Source organism: Aulonocara stuartgranti (assembly GCF_965226115.1).
Source record: "Aulonocara stuartgranti genome assembly, chromosome: 6".
NCBI classification, from domain to species: domain Eukaryota; kingdom Metazoa; phylum Chordata; class Actinopteri; order Cichliformes; family Cichlidae; genus Aulonocara; species Aulonocara stuartgranti.
Window position 1 is genome coordinate 19,921,848 of NC_138944.1, and position 20,421 is coordinate 19,942,268.

General features: G+C 40.8%; 1 protein-coding gene across 7 annotated transcripts in view; it reads left to right on the plus strand.

Moving 5' to 3' along the window:
- tbc1d1 (TBC1 (tre-2/USP6, BUB2, cdc16) domain family, member 1) overlaps positions 1 to 20,421 on the plus strand; it is a 51,358-nt gene that overhangs the window by 698 nt on the left and 30,239 nt on the right. For 5 of the 7 annotated variants that reach the window (XM_082536185.1, XM_082536183.1, XM_082536186.1 and 2 more), the window contains 2 exons: positions 353 to 1,007; positions 16,289 to 16,885. In XM_082536185.1, coding sequence (XP_082392311.1) covers positions 393 to 1,007; positions 16,289 to 16,885 — 1,212 coding nt within the window. In that variant the 5' untranslated portion in view covers positions 353 to 392. Of the gene's footprint in view, positions 1 to 352; positions 1,008 to 5,522; positions 5,830 to 10,976; positions 11,289 to 16,288; positions 16,886 to 20,421 lie in introns of those variants that run through there. The other 2 variants (XM_082536188.1, XM_082536187.1) reach the window with 2 other exon arrangements.

Here is a 20,421-nt window from a genome sequence, read left to right on the forward strand (position 1 = left end):
GTATGATTAGATGAAGTGAGGGGGTCCCTTTCCCCTCTGTGACAACTAACCGGTCAAATATGATATTTGAAGGATTACCATCATTTGTTTGTGTGTCCTTGAGAATGTACCACTGAGTCTCACACACAAATCAGGTGATTCATAGTGTCCTGGGGAAACTGGCCTCATTCTACACTAAAAGCAAAGTCGAGCAAACATCAAGCTACAAGATTAAGTTCTAATTTGCAAAGTAAATGTTTGTGTAGCACATTTGTGTTCATTTGAAATCTCATAAGATCAAGCTAGATTGCAAATGCCTGCGGCTGTCCTTTCAGCTGTTTACTGGCTCTGATCTCTAACTGATATTTTGTAGGTGAAGTGGAGGCAAGCAGCTGCCTCAGGTCACAGACATCATGGAGGGTCTCTACTTTGAAGTGAAGCCAAGAAGGAGTGAAGCTCTTGGACCAGGGAGCTCTGACAAACCCCGTTATAATCTAACTCCAAACCACCGCTCATGTCCTTCACTTTCACATCTGACCTCTGCCACGCAGTGTCTTCAGAAGCTTGGGAGGGAGAGGATTGCATCATGGGGGGCAAAGATGGAGGTGGAAGGAGAGGAGGACGAAGTACGATACAAACTGACCATGATTGGTTTTCGGAAAGTCCACCATTTGACCACCATGGCTATGCTACCCTGGGTGGTGGCTGAAATCAGCAGGTCCCAGCCCGGTGAGAGGGAGCAAGGTGGTGGGGTGCAAGCTGGGGGGTCTGGAGGTAGACAGCTGGGTCCTACTTCACGCAGTCAGACAGTTTTTCTGTGTGTGTCAGCATCAAGGGTACGATGTGTGTCCACGCTGGGAGAGAGCCTTGTATGGGACCCTCTGACACACACAGTTCTGTTTGAATGTCTTCCTCACCATGTGACCAAGCTAATTCACAACAGCCAGGAACCCAGTAGCTTTGCCTGCCTGGTGAAAGGCACACAGACTTGTGCCTGCTATGTCTTCCAGTGCCAGTACAGAACTAAGGTATGTATAAGTGTGTGTGCATGTGTTCTTGGATTTAATTACTTCAATCAACAATCGGGTAGAGCGTTTGAGGCTGTAGAAATAAACTACACATGTATGCAAAGTTACAAAACAAAACGTGTTTCACAATAACACAGAACAGCTTCAGAGCTATGGTAAATAAATGCACATGAGCCAAATTAGAAGTCCAAAAACGTCAAAGGGAGTTCTCTCACGACAAGCAACGGCATATGTCAACCACAAACATATCAACACAAGCTCAGCTAGTCAAAGTATATGGAAACACAGCATGTCAGATAATCTGGAGCACCAAGGTACAGATGAGAATGACACGAGGGGATCACCAGCCGTGTGACGACCTCTTCCTTATGTTTGCACAAATGACAAAAAGCTGCCTGAGCATTCAGTGTGACCGCATCAGTATTTATTATGACAGCCCACAGAGAGAAACTGGATCTGGCTTTGGCTCGCTTGCGGCCCACATGCTCCGTGCTTTTATTCCATTCAGCAACACGAGCAAACACAGACGTGCATTTGATCCACTAACAGTGACACACTGAGGACCAACACACCCCTGACCTCTAGTCCTTTTACCTTTCCTCCACATGACATGCATGGCCAAAAGCCTGTGTGTTCAAAGTGAAGTTGCAGCTGGTGTTAGATCAGGCCCGAGACATTCGATAGCATGCCATGCCCAACATGCCAGAGACTTAAAAGAGTTGGCCAGATTAGGAAGATGGAGACAATGAAGGGTACTCGATGTGAAACGTGATGAGTCAGAGAAGTCAAAATACAAAATGTCACATGTGCACTGCAAGAGAAATACCAGCACGCTTCAGTTATGCCTACAGCCATCATTTACTGTGTGGGGTAATGTAAATATCACTGAGTGTACATCTGTCTTAAATGCACACATGTGTTCTTCAGCATTTGCACAGCGACTGCAGACATGCCTGGATACGCCTGTCTGTTTTGTTGATCAAGAGAAAATGAGCATACTTTACATGAAACGTGCAGGATGTGAAACAACGTTACCATAGAGATCACTTCCTGTCGCACAGATCCTGTTATGATGTTATGTTTGCAGCAGAGTGAGCGCTTGTTGTTTTCATTACCTTTTCGAACATGTGACCATGATGATGTCAGGCTGACCACCTGTTGCTCAGGCTTCTCTCGCAGTTACATACATTCTAATTATAAGTGGCATCTCTACACAGTGCTGCGGGGCTTTAAATAGTGAGATAATACAGTCTTTTCTTTAGTGTTTTAAATGTTGTCAAATAAGTTTTTATTAAGCAGAATAAAAGTGCATACTTTACAGCAAGATGGGAATCTAGAATGAACCCTCACCACCAAAAGCACAAAAATCATCAGATTTTGAGTCAAATTAATTTTACATAACCTTACATCACAGACTTCACCCTGCCTCTCGCACTATGACAGCTGGGATAGTTGGCAGGAATGAGACAAGATAAGTTTCTAAATCTTGTGGAGGATCCGGATCATCTGGAACAAGGCACAGACAGCCAGGGGAAGAGAGAGGCATCAGGACAGATGAATGTCAGCACACTGAAAATAGGGCAGAGGAGAGGAAATGGGGAGAATACGGGAGAGGGAGCTTTGAGGACAGCAATTAATCTAATCTCATCTAAATAAGGTGCAATACATTTAATGGGAATGAGACCTGGATTCATAAGCCTCAGCACAAATCCTGATATTCTGATTCCAGAGGAATTGACCGGCTTTGGATAAGGGCATCCAGCCTCGTGTTTTCTTTTCAACTGTGAGGATAGACAGGAGCTGAATATGCTGTGGAAATTACAATGTAATTGTGTTAAAAGATTTGAGAAAATCAGACAGGTATGAGAGGGGCATGCCCAGTCACAAACTGTGTTTCATCCAAAGCATCTCACAGTCTGATGGTGGAAGACGGAGCTGGAAAAAAGTATCTCTGCAACAGGCATGGGTCGACTGAGAAAATGACACAGTTGTCAAGAGTCTCTGTTCAACCTGCTGTCTGAGCTGTGTCAGCCACACACACAAACACACACAATATCGCTCTTTGCTTCTGGAGTTCTTGTCACTTGTCACACCGCAGTAACAGCAGTTTCACACAATTTGACACATTTCTCAAATGGGGCATTTCAGTTTGGACTGTTGTGATATGAAATGTGCACCTGAACATACCAGATCAGGGTTGGTTCATGGCTTTCTGGCTTTCTTTATGAGAACCGTGCCAAGTAAAACTTTTGAATCAGAAAAAATATCTGTATTTTTTTCTTTAAGCACATATTCAGAGTCAGAGAAAATAGAAGTTCCTGTTCACTGCAGGGGACAAAGAATGTACCACCATGAAGGATTTGTTCTTGTTGCTGCATTAGTGGTTCCTCTTGACTGGTTACACGGTTATAATTTAACTGCCTCCGGACAGGAAATGCAGCTCTCTGCTCCATGTTGTGCCATGTCATACTGTTATCGCAAAAGAAGCTATTATATTGGATCTCCATATCTGCAACTGAAAAACTGTAGAGTTGCTTAACAGTGCAGTTGAATATACACATCTACTTTTTTTTAGACCACTAATGTTATAGACATTTAAGGTAAGTGTGTTTTTAGATGGTTGTCATTACTATTTCAGGAGTAACACTCTGTTACAGGTGCCACTGTGCTTTGCAGTTTCCCTTGTGTGTTTTGTAAATGTTTGCAGGGACATGGGATCTTTTTGTGGTTAAAAATGAGACATTATGGGAAAAAGAACCACCAGCACTAAATTTAAGTACCTCAGCAAGAAACATAAACTTCCTATTCTCTATCAAGGGAGAGAAATGATCTCAGGAGGTCGGTGGGGCCTCCCCTTTCTGCTGAACTAGTAAATAAGAAAGTAACCACTGGGTGTCACCACAGAGGTGTCTAAAAATCAGTGTTTCGGTGTGAAAATCTGTTTGCATGACTTTGTATTTGTTGCTGTGCTTTTGTGTGATTTCAGCTTTAAATTTACGTTTTACAAGCCAGCTTCTCTTCACTGTAACTGGTGTCCCTGTGCAATCTGTGATTCGTCTGGCGAGTCGAGAGCAGAGACGAAGGTTTGTTTTGTTTGTCAGGTTTAATTTGTTTCTTGTATCTTGGTTGAGAGATGAAGCACAGGGAGATATTATTACATTTTGTTGCAGCTCCAGATCACTTGCATCAAAATGACTAAATAAGACCTTGGAGGAGAATGTGCTCTCTGAGTGCCTTTGTGTTCATTAGCAAAGTTACTAAACCTATTTTTCCTTTAATGTATGGTAGTTACTAAAGAATAGATACTACAGTGCTAGACTGTTTTTATTGGCGTCTACTAATTGAGGAGTTACCACCATTGCACTTACAATATTTTATTTCTTGCTTCGTTGGTAATAAAAAGGTAGCATTCATGAACACCAAGGGTTTGTTTTAATCACTAATAGGCTACCATTTGTAATGCTGAACAGTAATTTGTGAGAGACTTTGTTGAATAAAATGCATTGCTTTCTTTGGATATAAATTGATGACTAAGCTATGCATAATAAATAGACGAATACGATTTTCATTACACAACTTCCCATTTTATCTTATTTTTATGGGACTGTTATTTTTGCAATTTCAGAAGAATAATTTTAATCCACATTCAGCGATTCAAGTTTATTAGATATCAACAGTGAATGGTAAAAAATGCTATTGCACTTTAATTAATCAGTGCTTAAAATAACTACTTTTTATTTAATCCTATAACTGTATCATTGTACAAGCCGTCCACTTTTCTAGGCATGTGCTGTGAAAAGTAACTAGTTTAAAATGCAGTGTGGTGCTCTAGCAAACTTCAGTATCATCTAACGGTGGTTGTTCGGCGTGACAAAACTGTGTCAAATGTTGACTTTGACGTTAATGAAGACTTGAAACTTTTGCGCCACAAGTGTGCTTTTCATCCCAAATTCTCCTTCAGTGGCACTCCCCAAAGGCTGTGCATTCCTGGGTGGAAATGTTGTTTATATCAGCGGTCCCCAACCTTTTTTGCGCCACGGACCGGTTTATGCCCAACAATATTTTCACGGGCCGGCCTTTAAGGTGTCGCGGATAAATACAACAAAATAAAACTAGTACCGGTACCGAAAAAAAATAAGATTTATTCGTAACACACGTGAAAAGACTCAGGAAAACCGAGTTAACGATAAAAACGATAACAAAATAACGATGAAAACCGATAAAAACCCTGAAAACCATACATTTCACACCTGAGCCTCAACTCTCGCGGCCAGGCCCGGGGGTTGGGGACCGCTGGTTTATATAACGTCATGTCGACGAAAATAACAGATCTGCATTCTTGTAACGGTAATGGGAAATCCACCCTAATTTCTGCCGCCGAAACTTTGACTGCTCCGGGACAGGAACTGTGTCCATTTTCTCAATACGCGGAGGAGGATTTGGCTACGACAAATCAGACGCAGTCTGTGGTGAAGGGAAACGGAAGTTACCTATTTGCTTTCAAAATAAAACAGAAATTTCGTTAAAGAGTAAGGGATTTACACGTTGAGCACTGGAACTGTTTTATTGCGAATGTGTGTACCGGAAGCTGAATGATCTTACGCTTGCGAACCTAACGGCGAACGAACAGCAGGATCCACCTCGGCTTCAGGGAGAAAAATCAACTTTCCAATGAAATGATATTGAAGCGCTTCGCGCTGGCAGGGACGAGTTACGGAGAAGTAACAATTCAGATTTAGTTTTTGTCAAGTTTATGGCGGATGGGATGAAAGCGCGATTCCAGCGATTCAGCCTGTTCAACAACAAACAAGAGTCGAGAGATGTGAGTGGAGTTTGAAGGCGTTGTTTTACTTTGTGTGTCATGCTAAAGTGGACAGTTAGCTAACGTTGAGTAAGCTTTTACATTAGCTAAATTTTCGCAACCTGTTGTTAGCTTTCGTCTGTGGTGGCCTTAGCCTTTTAAAACGACTCCAGCAGAATAGTTGTTACATGTCTAGTAATGTTTTGTGTAGCAGTTAATGTATTTAACACCAAATAATTTCGCTCGTCTTTATTCCAAATGTGCTTTGCGTTGTAGTGACTACTGTACTTCATCCTGTCAACTGGATGCTACCGTTCAGTTCATTGTGACCCTACCATTGGTTCGGGTGTAAAATGGTAGCTTTGGGTGGTCATTCAGGCTCATACAGTTCACAGAAGTTTGATTGAAGCTGGAAAGTGTAATGAGTATTTACAATAGATAAATATGTCTACTTTTGAAACTTCCTCTAAAGTTGTCAGATCAAAATTTCACCTCTACTATGGTGCTTTCATGCGTGTGAGGCCATCTATAGATGTGTTTGTGAGTGAAAATAAGTTGAATTTGAATGTCACATGCACTGTCAGTAATGTATTTACTTTATTCCCTGCAGAGTGCCAAGAATTAAGGCATGAACACCTCACCTTTTACTCTTCAGAAATGTGATGGGGCTTTTGACACTTTTTTCCTTCTAATTTACATAATGGGCCTAATAAATAATTTGTAAGTGAATCGTCATTCTCCTTACAAGTTTAGAGAAAGATCACTGTGGGGGAACGTTGCTCTTCCCGTCCTCACTCACAGTATTGTTTAGCATAAACCATAACTGTGCTTAAGCACTCCAGTAATAAAACAGGGTTTTTCCTTTCCTAGATGATGTCAGAGCTCCTGCTTCTGTAAATTGTAGGTTACTAATTGTCAGACCCTTTAAAGAGCCGAATACGTGAAAATCCAGTCTGCTTAGCTGCTGCCAACTCAAGCCAAATGTAGGTGTATGTGAGCGTGTGAGTGACTCATGGCGATATCACCTCCAGATCCATTGTGCTCCTGCCAGTGCTGTAGTCCTGGAACAGGAGGCACGTCTTGTATGGCATATTAGTCATAAAGTCTGTCATGAGCTATTACGTCGGCAGTCTGTCTCTTTTGAAACTGCTTTGATTGCATGCAAGCTCAAAAGCTCATACTGAAGTGAAGCTCAACCTTTGTGCTGTAAAATATCAGGGACATTTTACAGAACCTTTGTCACAGCAGCCTTTTTTTGCATGTTATGGTAGGTTGTGGGATTCGTTGGTCTCAGGATCTTGTGTCTGCTTTTTGCTGATGATGTGGTTCTGTTTGCTTCATTGAGCCATGACGTTCCTTTTGTACTGTGGAATTTGCAGGCAAGTGTTAAGAAGCTGAGATGAGAAGTAGCACCCCCAAGTCTGGGGTGAGGAGTATAAATGCGTTGTTCGCAAGTGGTGCTGACACTGTCACTTCACTAGTTGATTGATATTCCCATGCCTTCGGGAGTGACTGAAAGAGTAAGATCATGCATACAAGCGGTGGAAATGAGCTTCCTCCGAAGAGTGTTTCGGCTCAACCTTAGAGGTAGGGCGAGGAACTATCATCGAAACTAGCATCGAAAATGTCCAGTTGAGGTAACGCATCTGATCAGGATTTTTCCTGGGTGCCTCCAAGGTGAGGTGTTTCCAGCATATCCTATGGGGAGGAGGTCTCAAGGCACAATGGAAAGATTAATCTCTCAGCTGGGTTGAGAACAGGGGAGAGGGAGCTCAGACTGCTGTCCCTGTTACTGATCACATGAATTAAAGCTCTGAACCAAAGCAGAAAGTAACAGCTGTGTTTTACCTAGAACTTCATGTCAAAATAGCTGGTGGGAAAAAGGTTGATTTTGATATCAGTAGAAGCGGGAATCTTTTACCATGATAGTAACTCATTATTTGTTGAGTTTTGACTAAAATTATTCTTCAGTTGGAACTGCTAACAAGTATTATCAGGTTACTTTGAACCCAATTCTTTACAGAGCTTAAATTTAACCTTCTCTGGTAAAACAGCTGATTTCTGACTCAGCTTGGAAAGTACCGCACGCAGCCTTTTATTTTTTGACCAAATAAAAAAAAACAAAAAAAAACAACCCCAGAAGTGATTGAAGTTAATGATTATCTAAACTGTCCAAGAGAGCCTTTAGAGTCCCCTTTTCCTTTTTGGCCACCTGCCTTTTCCTCCCTCATTTTATGCGACTTGGCTGCTCTTTTCATGTGACACACTCCATGCTCTGTAGCAAAAACAAGCTAGTAAACTGGAGGCACCTTCGAGTCGTTATATAAATAACATGTCCTTGTGAACTGTCAGACTGCTTTTTGCCTGTTTGTCTGGGAGTCTGTATCTAACCATGTCCATTCAGTGGCTGTTTGCCTCTTCAGTCACTCTGTCAGCTCTAACATTTCCACGCTACAGACATTCAGTCTTCTAAGATGAAAACATTGAAGGTGTCGGGGATCTTTACTGACTTAATTTATTCTCAGTCAAGAGTTCACTCTGCACTGCGTTTAAACAAGTCCTTACATTGTGGGCTTGTTGTTACTATTGAATGAGCTCATTGTCAGGGGTTGTTTTTTGTGCTGAAGTAGTTTTTCAGTCTGTTGAAGTGATGTCAATATGTTGGAAGCTTGTGGTTAACCATTTTCAACCATATAAAATTGCCCTCTTTCTCCTCATTGCGCTTCGCTTTCCGTCAGCAATGCTTCTCGTTTCTTGGTTATACATTGAACTTTGAACTTGGCAGAGCTCCACGAGGCACAAGACTCAAGCACATGATCATGGGAAGCAGAGAAGTGGGACTTTCAGCTGCCTCGTCATCTTTGTTGTTCATTTTCATGTGTCTTGCTGGTGCATTAGTGGGTTTTAAGGGGCATTTCTCCTTAAATTGTAATGTTTTTTCCCAGCTTTTCTAGTTTGAATCATTCAAGTTAAACGTGTGTTTGGGCTCAGTCTGTGTTTAAAGTGAAATTATCAACAAAATGTTTTTTGGTTGGGTTTTTTCCCCCCTCCTCTCACCCCCAGTTATGGCAGATGGCTGCCCCTTCCTGAGTCTGATTCTGCTGGAGGTTTCTTCCTGTTAAATGGGAGTTTTTTTCTTTCCACTGTTGCCAGAGGTCATCTGATTTTGTGGGTTTCCTTGGTTTTCGCTGTTTTATTGTAGGATCTTTACCATACAGTATAAAGAGTCTTCAGGCAACTGTTGTTGCAATTTGGTGCTATATAAATAAACCTGAATTGAAATCAAATTGAAATTATTTTTGTTTTAGAATACATATTGTTGGGTTAAAATAGATACTTTCCTTTGGAGTATAATTAATTAATGAAGTTATATACATTCATCATGGTTTTAAATTGCACTGCTGTGTTTTAGTTATTGGATTTTGGTGGTAAACCAATGATGTGAGTCTCACTGCACTGGAGTTCCTCAAAGTTATAAATAGCCCAGGGGTCAGATAGTTCTGAAAGTCTAGCTATAAAAAATATTTAAAAAAGAACTTTTAACTGAAAAATATTTCCATATTTATAGATTCTTTTAAAACAATAATCTCATTGACAGTCTTTTTAAAGAGTTTCTTATAGGGGCCTCTTTGTGGAAAAAAAAATACATTTTTACAATATTCCTCAGGCGCTTACTCACAATTTTGTCCTGGTTCATGTTATATTCTGATGTTTGAGGTTTATTTTCTCTTTCTGAAAAACACCAACAGGTTTGTTTTGTTTACTGTGCCGACCTGCAGCTTCTCTTTTGCTGTCTTTCTTGTGTAACTTCCTCCTTTTTTGAGGCCATTACTACAGTACTTCTTTTTAATTGTGGTATGGTGTGGGACATCAAACTTTTTCAGTTTTGTTCCTCTGTGAGAGGCCGAGTCTGTGGGTCACTGCCTGAGGCCGTCCAACTGCCTTCCTGTCTGAGATCGGCTTCATGTAAACGTTCCACTGTGAGAGATAATGTGTGCTGTGTGCCTTTAGCAAGGGCTGCACCCTCACAAGCAAAACTTCTGTCAGCTTTGCTTCAAACCTCCAAAACAGATGTGTTAGCATGCTACGAGAAGTATGGAAGAGGAAGGAAGCAGTAGAGGAGTACTCACCAAAAGGTTATATGAGAATAGATTAAAAAGCATGATGACATACAAATGAATTTGACTTTTCATTCACCAAATTTAAATTGAGCTATATTTCTAGAAAGCTGTTTACTGGATTTCTGCATTAAACTTCTAAAAACTATAAATATAGCTTTAGCTGTTTGTCATTCGCCAAATTACGCAAGAATCTCTGCCTCCTAGTTATGTGAAGTGCATTTTACAAGGCAGTGACTACCTGATGTAGAAGAGGGCGATAACATCGCCATGCCGTGCAGTTAAACAGGTTATCAATTACCAAGTGCAGAAAAAATGAAACTCAAGTTGTGTGTAGAAATACAGTAAGATAAAGTCTTAACAAGGACAGTAAAGAAGTGGCTATTCAGTATCTTTTGTCACAGAGAGACACAAAAGAAGTCGGAGGAGGAGAGCCATTGGCAAGGACTAAATGTATCTGTTGGTTGAAGTGTTTCAGAGTCGAGCAGTGAAAGCAGGAGGAAGAGGAAGGGGGGTGGGGTGCAAAGCAAAGAGTCTGTTGTTAGTGGACAGATAGCAGACTTCACTCTTCACAGAATGATTAAAAGCAAGTAGGCAGTAGAAAGCAGAGAGTGAGAAACATGGTGTCTAGATTCCTGTGTGATTGAGTGACAGTCAAAGGAGGAAAGGAAGCTCTGTTTCAAGAGAGAGGACCACAAGATACTCAAAATGATATATAACAAGTATCTTTGAGTCTGAATAAGTAAAGGGACAAATACATTTTAAAAAGAAAGCATTTATTAATTGTGATGGATTGCTGCTGCAGTAACTAGGTTTGCAGTTGGTCGTAGTGTCATTTTGGGGTATTTTTTTCATTTCCCCTGCTGATTAAGTTATTTATTTGAGTGATTCAAGCAAAAATGTAGTTGAAAGAAATATAGTACTGTGCGTAGGTCTTGATTTGGCTCTCATCTCTATATTTTACTTCCAAAGATTCAGACTTTATTGCAGTTTTTATAGTGGCCTTGACAAGTAGCTCTCCAGACTTTATGAAGGTATGTCAGTTTTTATTTGGACATTGGCTGCTTTTTCACTCATTTTCAGTCCGAATTATGTGCTGATGTCAGCGTGGTGTACAGTCTCTCTTTAAAAAAATTGAGGAAAATGGATAAGGGCAGGACAAAAGAAGAAGTGGCAACGCTTACAAAACTATATACAGCACATGAAGAGTATCTGAAAGTCATGTCATTGAGATATAGGAGAGCAGCAGAAACCTGGCACAGGACCTGAGAGATGCATCAGTCTCATCAGAAATGGTCTCAGAGGAATGGAGGCTGTCAAGAAGGCATCCTTAAGGAAGAGACACAGGGAGAAAAGCCTGAGGTATGCCAGATGACTCAAAAGCTGGACTGAAAATCAGTGGGAACAACTTTTCTGGCGTTATGAATATAAATTTGAACATTTGGTTTGAATTGTTGCCAGTGTGTACTGAGGTGGTCAGAAGAGATGTACAACAGTGAGTATCTGTTGCTATCTGTAAAACACCATGTAGGCTCTGTAATGGTTTGGGGTTGCATTTCAGCCAGCAGTATTGAGAATCTTTTAAAAATTAATCTTGAAATTAGTTATAGGATAAATTTGTTGCTCGTGTGCTTTTTTTTTTTTTTAGCGGGGATTCAACTGGACCCAGTACTTAACTTGTATCTGTATGCCATATATTCAAGAAGAAGAAATGTAGTTGATGGTATTTAGCTGCATTTAGATGCAACTGAGAGCAAAAAAAAAGCTGGAAACCTGGGAGTAAGAAGTAGCCAAGGATTGCAAGTCTGAACTAGGGCTGCCACGATTAGTCGACTATCAAAATCGTCGACGACTGATTTAATACTCGACGCGTCGTTTGAAGCTTTGTAAGATCACAAAAGACGCAGGAATAAGTAGTAGGATTTATGAGTGTAATAACGGACTGAAACAGAAGATGGCAGCACTGCATGTACAAGGATGCCAGCCGGTGTTAAACCCCGAAGAAGAAGTAGCTCTGTCCCAGAATTCATAGCGCAGCCCAGCTCAGTTTCCAACAATGGCGGCAGCTAGTTAGTTTTAATATTACTCTTATTATTCTTTCTGGGTCACAAAATAAACGTTTAACATATTTCAGGCAAGAATGTAGCTGTGTAAACCTCAAATATTTGCTCAGTTCATCAAGATACCACATATTTTTAAAAGTGCTCCGACGTTTTCGGAGACGTCTGTTACCCACCAGGTCGATAGCTAGCCGGGGGCAAGGCTCACTAGAGCCCGTGAGAACACCGGACTCCCGGCAAATCGTTTTCAAACCCACCACCATCTTTCGCTACTCAGGTTAAACATATATAAGTCACTTAGATAACTTAAAAATGTTATTGTTTGGTTTTTTTCAGTATTTTATTTGTTCCTGAGTAAATCGGTTTGGCTGAGATTAAAGTTCTAGTTTTTACACAGCTGAATAAACGTCAAGCAGACAGCTGATTATCAGAAGTGTGAGATGCTCGAGAATATACTCCGGTGTCCCGTTATATTTTAGATAGCAAGGAGTTTATTAAACTTCACCGAAACAATCTGCAAATTTCATTAAAATTTAATAAACTAGCATCTTGTCCTTATTTTTAGTTAGCACAGACCTTAAACACTTAAAGCTGTAAGCTAATGATAGTTATATAAGAGCAGATGGATGCTGGTGCAATAAGCTGTACGTTTTACGTCCAATGGATGCACGATCTGATTAGTCGACTAATCGCAAAATTAATCGGTGACTAGTCTTACTTACTTAGCACTTAGTTCCTCCTACACCGGGCGGCGCATCGGGCAGCTAGTGATCTCCATCGATGTCGGTCAGCAGCAACTGCTTCAGCTTCGCTGCTGACTAGTCTACTATCAAAATAATCGTTTGTGGCAGCCCTAGTCTGAATTCCTACCTTTGATTGTGTTTGGTGGCAGGTTGGGGTGGGTACTGAGATAGTTTTGGATCTCGTCAGTAATTACATTTCATAATCATTCCCTACAAAAAAGTTGTTGTGCACTTGTCTTTTTAATTTAAACTCTCACCACTAAGACCAAAATGTTTTGTGTACTTGTGTGCTGCAGACACAAATCCGAAAGCTTAAACTGTTGGTGTGTCACCCAGGAATGTATTTGGTAATCCTGTAAGCGCTGCAGTGTTGTGCACAACCTTTAAAAGTGAAGTCCCAAAACTGAACAGTACTTATGAACATACATGGTTATGTTCGAACCCTTCATAATGTTTTTATATCCTTGAAAAAAAGAAAAAGGCAACAAGTCAGAATACTTATTACACATTTGGCTGACACACCTATCCAGAGCAGCTTCCAGGTGAGGACAGAGAGTTATGTGTTTGTTTTGCTAAAAGCGCGCACCTCATGCTGAGGCAAGACACGGCAAGACCTTGCTGGAAGTTTGTCTGTCAGACTGTAGCTGCTCAGGCATCTGTCATTAATGACATCACCAATGTGGCTCAACCGCTGCTTCTGCTTAGCTCATCTGCTTCCTCCTTTTTGTTCCTTGGTGTGGTACAATGATAGTGTGGTCCACAATAGGAGAAGGACATATACTGTAGACAGCAAAAGGTTGTTTTCTGATTTGTATGGCGTTATCTTCTGTCCAGTGCTTGTTTGTAAATAGATTAAAACAAGGAAGTGGGACCAATTATCCAGAGAAAAGCCTCAGGCTGTTTGAATTGATCTCTCTGGTCATGCATAGCTTTTATAACTAGAGCCAAGCAATAAAGTAAGACATTAATCAAAGTGTGTGCAAGAAAATAAAATAAGCCTTGCAAGAATCATAAAATACATTAAGCTACCTGAGTGGCTTAATGAGTTGTTTTGCCTGGATAACAGAACGTTCTCGATGTGTGAGTAATCAGGAAAAGGCTTTAAATTAACAGCACAGAGTGTCCCTGTATAGGAAAATGGTCAAAGAGTGAGCTTTATGTAACAAAGCCAGTATTGAGGATACACCGATTGTGCGACTAGATCACACAGCATCCCAGCTTTGTTAGGCTTTCTTATATTTCTCTCTGTGTCACTTTTCCATCTTTATAATTGTCACACGCAACATGTCAGACTCTTCTAATGGTAATGGACCTTGTGTTAATGTGGAGAGTGTAGCTACAGAAAAGGGCTTTTGTGTGGGGAAAGAACCCAGTTACAGTTCATTTGTTCTCAACTGTCCCCTCTCAACCCTCAGAGCTCTAACCGGTCCAAACGGACACAGCTAGTGAGCTTAACTGAACTTGAGAGACAGATATTTCCCTTAAGAGGTAATCCAAGTCCAACACAGCTAAGAGGAGCCAGGGAAAGAGTGAGTATTAAACTGCAATTGCGAGGTTGCCAGAAATATGTCTTAGATGGACACTTCTGAGCTCTTTATTCTTGATACTTATTTAAATATGCAACTTTTTTCTGAAATGTTCAGCACAACAAGGCCAAACAACAGATAACCTAAAACATTTTGCCTTAAATTGAAACATAATGTCTAAGTTACCTAGGAGTGCTCTTCATTGCTCTGTTGTGTGAGCTTGTGAGTGTATAATATGTTTTGTAGCATTGCAGTTTTTTCTCCTTTTTTTTTCTTTTCCACCTTTTCTGTCTCTGTTATCCTGTTTAGTTATATGGAGGAATAGGAAAAGACTTTTTCCAGTAAAAATTTGGATTGAAATTGTACCTACCATAAGATCTCAATGCAGTGGTACAGTTTATAGGGCAAGAGAGGAAACTCGAGAAGATTCAGAAAGAAAAGAAATAGGTGCATCTAAAGGGGACAGGAGTACAGAGCCTGCTTTGAGGTCCCAATTTGGCATTTTTTTCACCACCAGAAGACAACACAAGGGCTGCTTTATTCAGGGGTCTCAAAATACTCTTCACACCATTTGGCAGGTTAGCTCATAGTGAGGTGTGGCATCTACATCGATGGATGGAAAAGTTGTTCTTTGAAGTACGCCTTTTGTGTTTGTTTTAGTTTATCTGCTGTTGCTACTGTAGGCAGCCACCTGTTTGTGGACATGCAACCTGAATGCATGAACAGTGTGACGACTCAGTGAAATCACCACTTTAGAAATAATAAGGGAAGTTTAAACTAAAACATTAAGTGTCACGTCGATGCAGTGGTTGGCACTGTCAGCTAATAGACTGGCTGGCTGGCCTACTTTGGCTGCCTTCTACACTCAAAAGACATGAATGTTCAGTAAATTGGTTATTCTAAATTGGCCATAAATATGGATGATTTTCTATCTCTCTGTGTTAGCCCTGCGATAGGTCACCCCTGGTAATCTGTCCACATTGTATCCCACCTGTTGTCCCGTAGGCAGGCTTCAGCTATATACAGCTGAGGTAGAATCCAGTCACTCTGTGACCCTGAATGAATTTATATGGATGAAGGATTCAAAAAATATTATTAGAAGACGAAATTTGATGGTAGTGCTTGAACTCACGCAAGAGTAAAGGTCTCAGTAATGAGTTATTCCCTGTGAAATGTTTACTGTTGCACCTCATGGGGTTTTATTAGTAGTGTTATAAATATTCTTTCAAAAGAAAAAGACAAGTAAGTATGTCAGCAAGCATTGCCGTCGAATAATAGTAGCAATATCAAATGTCTGAGCCCAGCAGGATTCGTATCAGTGTAAGATCGGTGTAAAATACATTTTACTCAAACGTTCAAACATGTATGTGATGACTTTGGAGTCCACAAACAAAGGACCACACCAGGTCAAAGCATGTGAACAAATGAAATTTATTTTACACAAGTAGCATCCCCCCCCCCCCAAAAAAAAGCATTACTAAACATTAACTTTGAAGATCTGAAACTTAAACATAGTGCTGAATTGCATTGTTTGCACATAGTCAACAGGCTATAATTTCCTAAAGACAGTTTTGTTGTTAGATGAAATGTGTAGGTTATTGTACTGCACTTTTATGGATACATTAAAAAAAGTAAAAGTATTTTTACAGTGTACAGGTTCAAATTTGTAATGTTGTTTTGGAAATACTTCTGTTTGAATGTCAATCATTCGTGTTGCTGTGAACATATACAGTATAGCTGGCAATGTTGATGATTTTAAATAAATTCCCCACTTGGCTGGTTGGGATTGAAGAGAGATTAAATGCATGATTAAATGTTTTTGAGCATTTTGTGCATTTTGAGTTAAGCTTTTTTTCAAAGTTGTTTGTCTTTGCTTAGGCTCAAATGGATGTAATGTGACACTAAGAGCTCGGTTTTCTTCCGCAGTCTCTGTTTATGCAATTAGTCTAAAAATAGGTTTTCTAGCTAAATGCCTTACAATTACATAATGAGTCCTTACAGTACTTCTAATGATGTTCTCGTTATCTTTCCAGGTTCCTGAGATCATCAGTACATTGAGGCAGGCTGGCAAAAGCTCGGCACGCAACAATGACATCACCACCGTTTCCAACAAGGCTTCCACGGGTTCTGGAGGCAGCGATTCCTCTGAAACGTGGATTTGCGCTCTCTCTACTACAACCACCTCCATGGCACCCGCCGCTGCTGTGTCTCCGACAGCGTTTGCCAAAAAGTTTGAGGTATTATACTGCGGCCGCGTTAGTGTTGCTCACAAGAAAGCCCCTCCTGCCCTGATTGACGAGTGCATCGAGAAGTTCAGCCAGCTGCGTGGCTCAGGGACAGCTGATAAAGGGGCAAATGATGGGGGATTGGTGGGTGGGCTGAAGAGGGCATTAACCTTCCAATCCAATGGACTGGGGAGTGGCGCTGTTAGTAACGGTGCAGCAGAGAGCCCAACCACTGGGAAACGCCCAATTCTGTTCAAGCGAGACCCCAGCTTTCCCTGCCTACAGGCCCTGGATGAGAATGGCCTCTCACCAGAGATTTCTAACAGCAACACTACCGATCCTCAGACGCGGTCCGCTGATGTGCAGCCCACCAGCCTGAAGGAGAATAGGACCATGTTGTTTATGGTGGGTGAAAAGGCGCGCGCGCACACACACACACACACACACATAAAATTGAAGGCGTGTTCTGAGTTCTCTTTTGGATGCTCCAAACATCTGTATTTGTTCTCTATTAAGGACTTGTAAGCATAATTTTTATTATTATAATGTTACTTATATAAATATTGCATGACAGTGTAATTAGAGGTCAACACGGTGGCGTAGTGGTTGTAAGTAAATGAAGGGCATTATCCTCCATTCTTTTTTTCACTGAGATGCTGTTGTTGATGACACACTCAAACAAGGTGCCACCATGTGACCACATCAGTAATTTCCAGTATTTGTTCCTGTAACTAGCGAGTGTATCTAGCAATACATGCTTGACTCATTTTGTTGAATTTGGGTCACACATCGCCAGCTGCTAGTATCTCCCCTTCAGCCTGGTTATACTTGATCGTGTGCTTTTTGCTTCAAGTGGTGGAACAAGTTTGTTTCCACCTGTAGCAGGAACAGATTTCTTGCATATTTTGCAAAGTATTGCTCTTTGTTCAAGATTGTTGAAGAAGTTCCCCTTGTTAGGTGCTAAACTGCCATTGAAGGCTTGCACACAAACCATTATATGACACTTTTATGTCAAGTAAAAATTTATAACGGTATTACCATGAATGATATGGCACAGTCCTAATAGTTGGCATGTTTTCCATGTGCTTGATGGGGCTTGCTTGGGTGCTTTTTGCCTTCCTTCCACAGTTCGAATGCATGCTTGTTGGGTTAACTAGTGATTCTCAATTCACTGTAGGTCTGAATGTGAGCATGAATGGTTGTCTGTCCCTCTGTGTCGGAGCTTTGATAGACTGGCGACATATTCTGGGCACTACCCTCTTATCACTGTATGCTGACTGAAATGGTCTCCAGATGCATAGTGTTGATTGTGAGAACAATTAAGACATTTCTGGCTTTCTGAACAGATTTAAATACCAGACTACAGATTCAACGTTGAGTTAAAAAAAAAAAAAAAAAAACATGGTCCCATTATCTTTGTTGAATTTATCACCCATAATGCATACCATTTTAAATTAATGTACCAAAATTTATTGAATCCACAGGAAGTTTGATTGTAAAAATTTTTCCAAAGAACATTCATACTCATAAGAATACAAAGTATGTTAGTAGTGCAATAAATTGCTGTTCAAGATTAAAAAAATAAAGCCCCTTATCCAGTTGCTCAAGGCCAAAAAGGCAGAGAAGAAAACAAATATAAAGACAAAAATATAATGACTCCGCAATAACAAATGCTGACTGCTGCTCAAAATGAATCTCCCTAATTGACATTTTCATGACCTCAGTGGTCTCTTGCCAACAGGAATTTCCCTGTTTGTTTTACAGACAGGAAATAGTCACAGGTCAGTGTCCTGCTCTGCTCAGCAGATACAGACACATTATTAACACTAACTATACATCCTGTTACTGCCAGAGTAGCCTCATCCCAGTGCGATCATCGCCTCTCTTTTGCTTCAGTTATAGAGACACAGATCAAATATCTTCATTCCTCTCAAAAGGCTCTAATTATGTTATTAATATTTGATACAGAAAGGCATATTGAAAGAGACGCTGCAGGGAGGGGAATAGCTGTGTTCAGAGAATTTCAAAACTGATAATGGTCGGGGTCGTGGTAGATGTAAATAAAGGCCGTTGTCTACATATACAGGGAGTGCAGAATTATTAGGCAAATGAGTATTTTGTCCACATCATCCTCTTCATGCATGTTGTCTTACTCCAAGCTGTATAGGCTCGAAAGCCTACTACCAATTAAGCATATTAGGTGATGTGCATCTGTGTAATGAGAAGGGGTGTGGTCTAATGATATCAACACCCTATATCAGGTGTGCATAATTATTAGGCAACGTCCTTTCCTTTGGCAAAATGGGTCAAAAGAAGGACTTGACAGGCTCAGAAAAGTCAAAAATAGTGAGATATCTTGCAGAGGGATGCAGCAGTCTCAAAATTGCAAAGCTTCTGAAGCGTGATCATCAAACAATCAAGCGTTTCATTCAAAATAGTCAACAGGGTCGCAAGAAGCGTGTGGAAAAACCAAGGCGCAAAATAACTGCCCATGAACTGAGAAAAGTCAAGCGTGCAGCTGCCAAGATGCCACTTGCCACCAGTTTGGCCATATTTCAGAGCTGCAACATCACTGGAGTGCCCAAAAGCACAAGGTGTGCAATACTCAGAGACATGGCCAAGGTAAGAAAGGCTGAAAGACGACCACCACTGAACAAGACACACAAGCTGAAACGTCAAGACTGGGCCAAGAAATATCTCAAGACTGGTTTTTCTAAGGTTTTATGGACTGATGAAATGAGAGTGAGTCTTGATGGGCCAGATGGATGGGCCCGTGGCTGGATTGGTAAAGGGCAGAGAGCTCCAGTCCGACTCAGACGCCAGCAAGGTGGAGGTGGAGTACTGGTTTGGGCTGGTATCATCAAAGATGAACTTGTGGGGCCTTTTCGGGTTGAGGATGGAGTCAAGCTCAACTCCCAGTCCTACTGCCAGTTTCTGGAAGACACCTTCTTCAAGCAGTGGTACAGGAAGAAGTCTGCATCCTTCAAGAAAAACATGATTTTCATGCAGGACAATGCTCCATCACACGCGTCCAAGTACTCCACAGCGTGGCTGGCAAGAAAGGGTATAAAAGAAGAAAAACTAATGACATGGCCTCCTTGTTCACCTGATCTGAACCCCATTGAGAACCTGTGGTCCATCATCAAATGAGAGATTTACAAGGAGGGAAAACAGTACACCTCTCTGAACAGTGTCTGGGAGGCTGTGGTTGCTGCTGCACGCAATGTTGATGGTGAACAGATCAAAACACTGACAGAATCCATGGATGGCAGGCTTTTGAGTGTCCTTGCAAAGAAAGGTGGCTATATTGGTCGCTGATTTGTTTTTGTTTTGTTTTTGAATGTCAGAAATGTATATTTGTGAATGTGGAGATGTTATATTGGTGTCACTGGTAAAAATAAATCATTGAAATGGGTATATATATTTGTTTTTTGTTAAGTTGCCTAATAATTATGCACAGTAATAGTCACCTGCACACACAGATATCCCCCTAAAATAGCTAAAACTAAAAACTACTTCCAAAAACATTCAGCTTTGATATTAATGAGTTTTTTGGGTTCATTGAGAACATGGTTGTTGTTCAATAATAAAATTATTCCTCAAAAATACAACTTGCCTAATAATTCTGCACTCCCTGTAGGCTCGGGAAAAAATAAGAAAAGGACTGTTACATAGGCAGACTGAAGTTTCCCAATAAAAACCTTTTTAAAAAATTAAATGAAATGTCCGCTTTCACACTTTATGGCTGTTTCTGTGTTGTTTTATCAAACTTCGTGCATGATTAGCAACGCTGTCCGATGGCGGGTTCAGTCTACATGGTATAAGCCTAATTATGGCCTGATTTGGATGACAGTTTGGGAATGAAAAAGGTCTTTGTGAACGGCAGTCATTCGTTTTATCTCATCTTTGTGTCATACTGGATGAAAAGAAGAAGAAAAAAC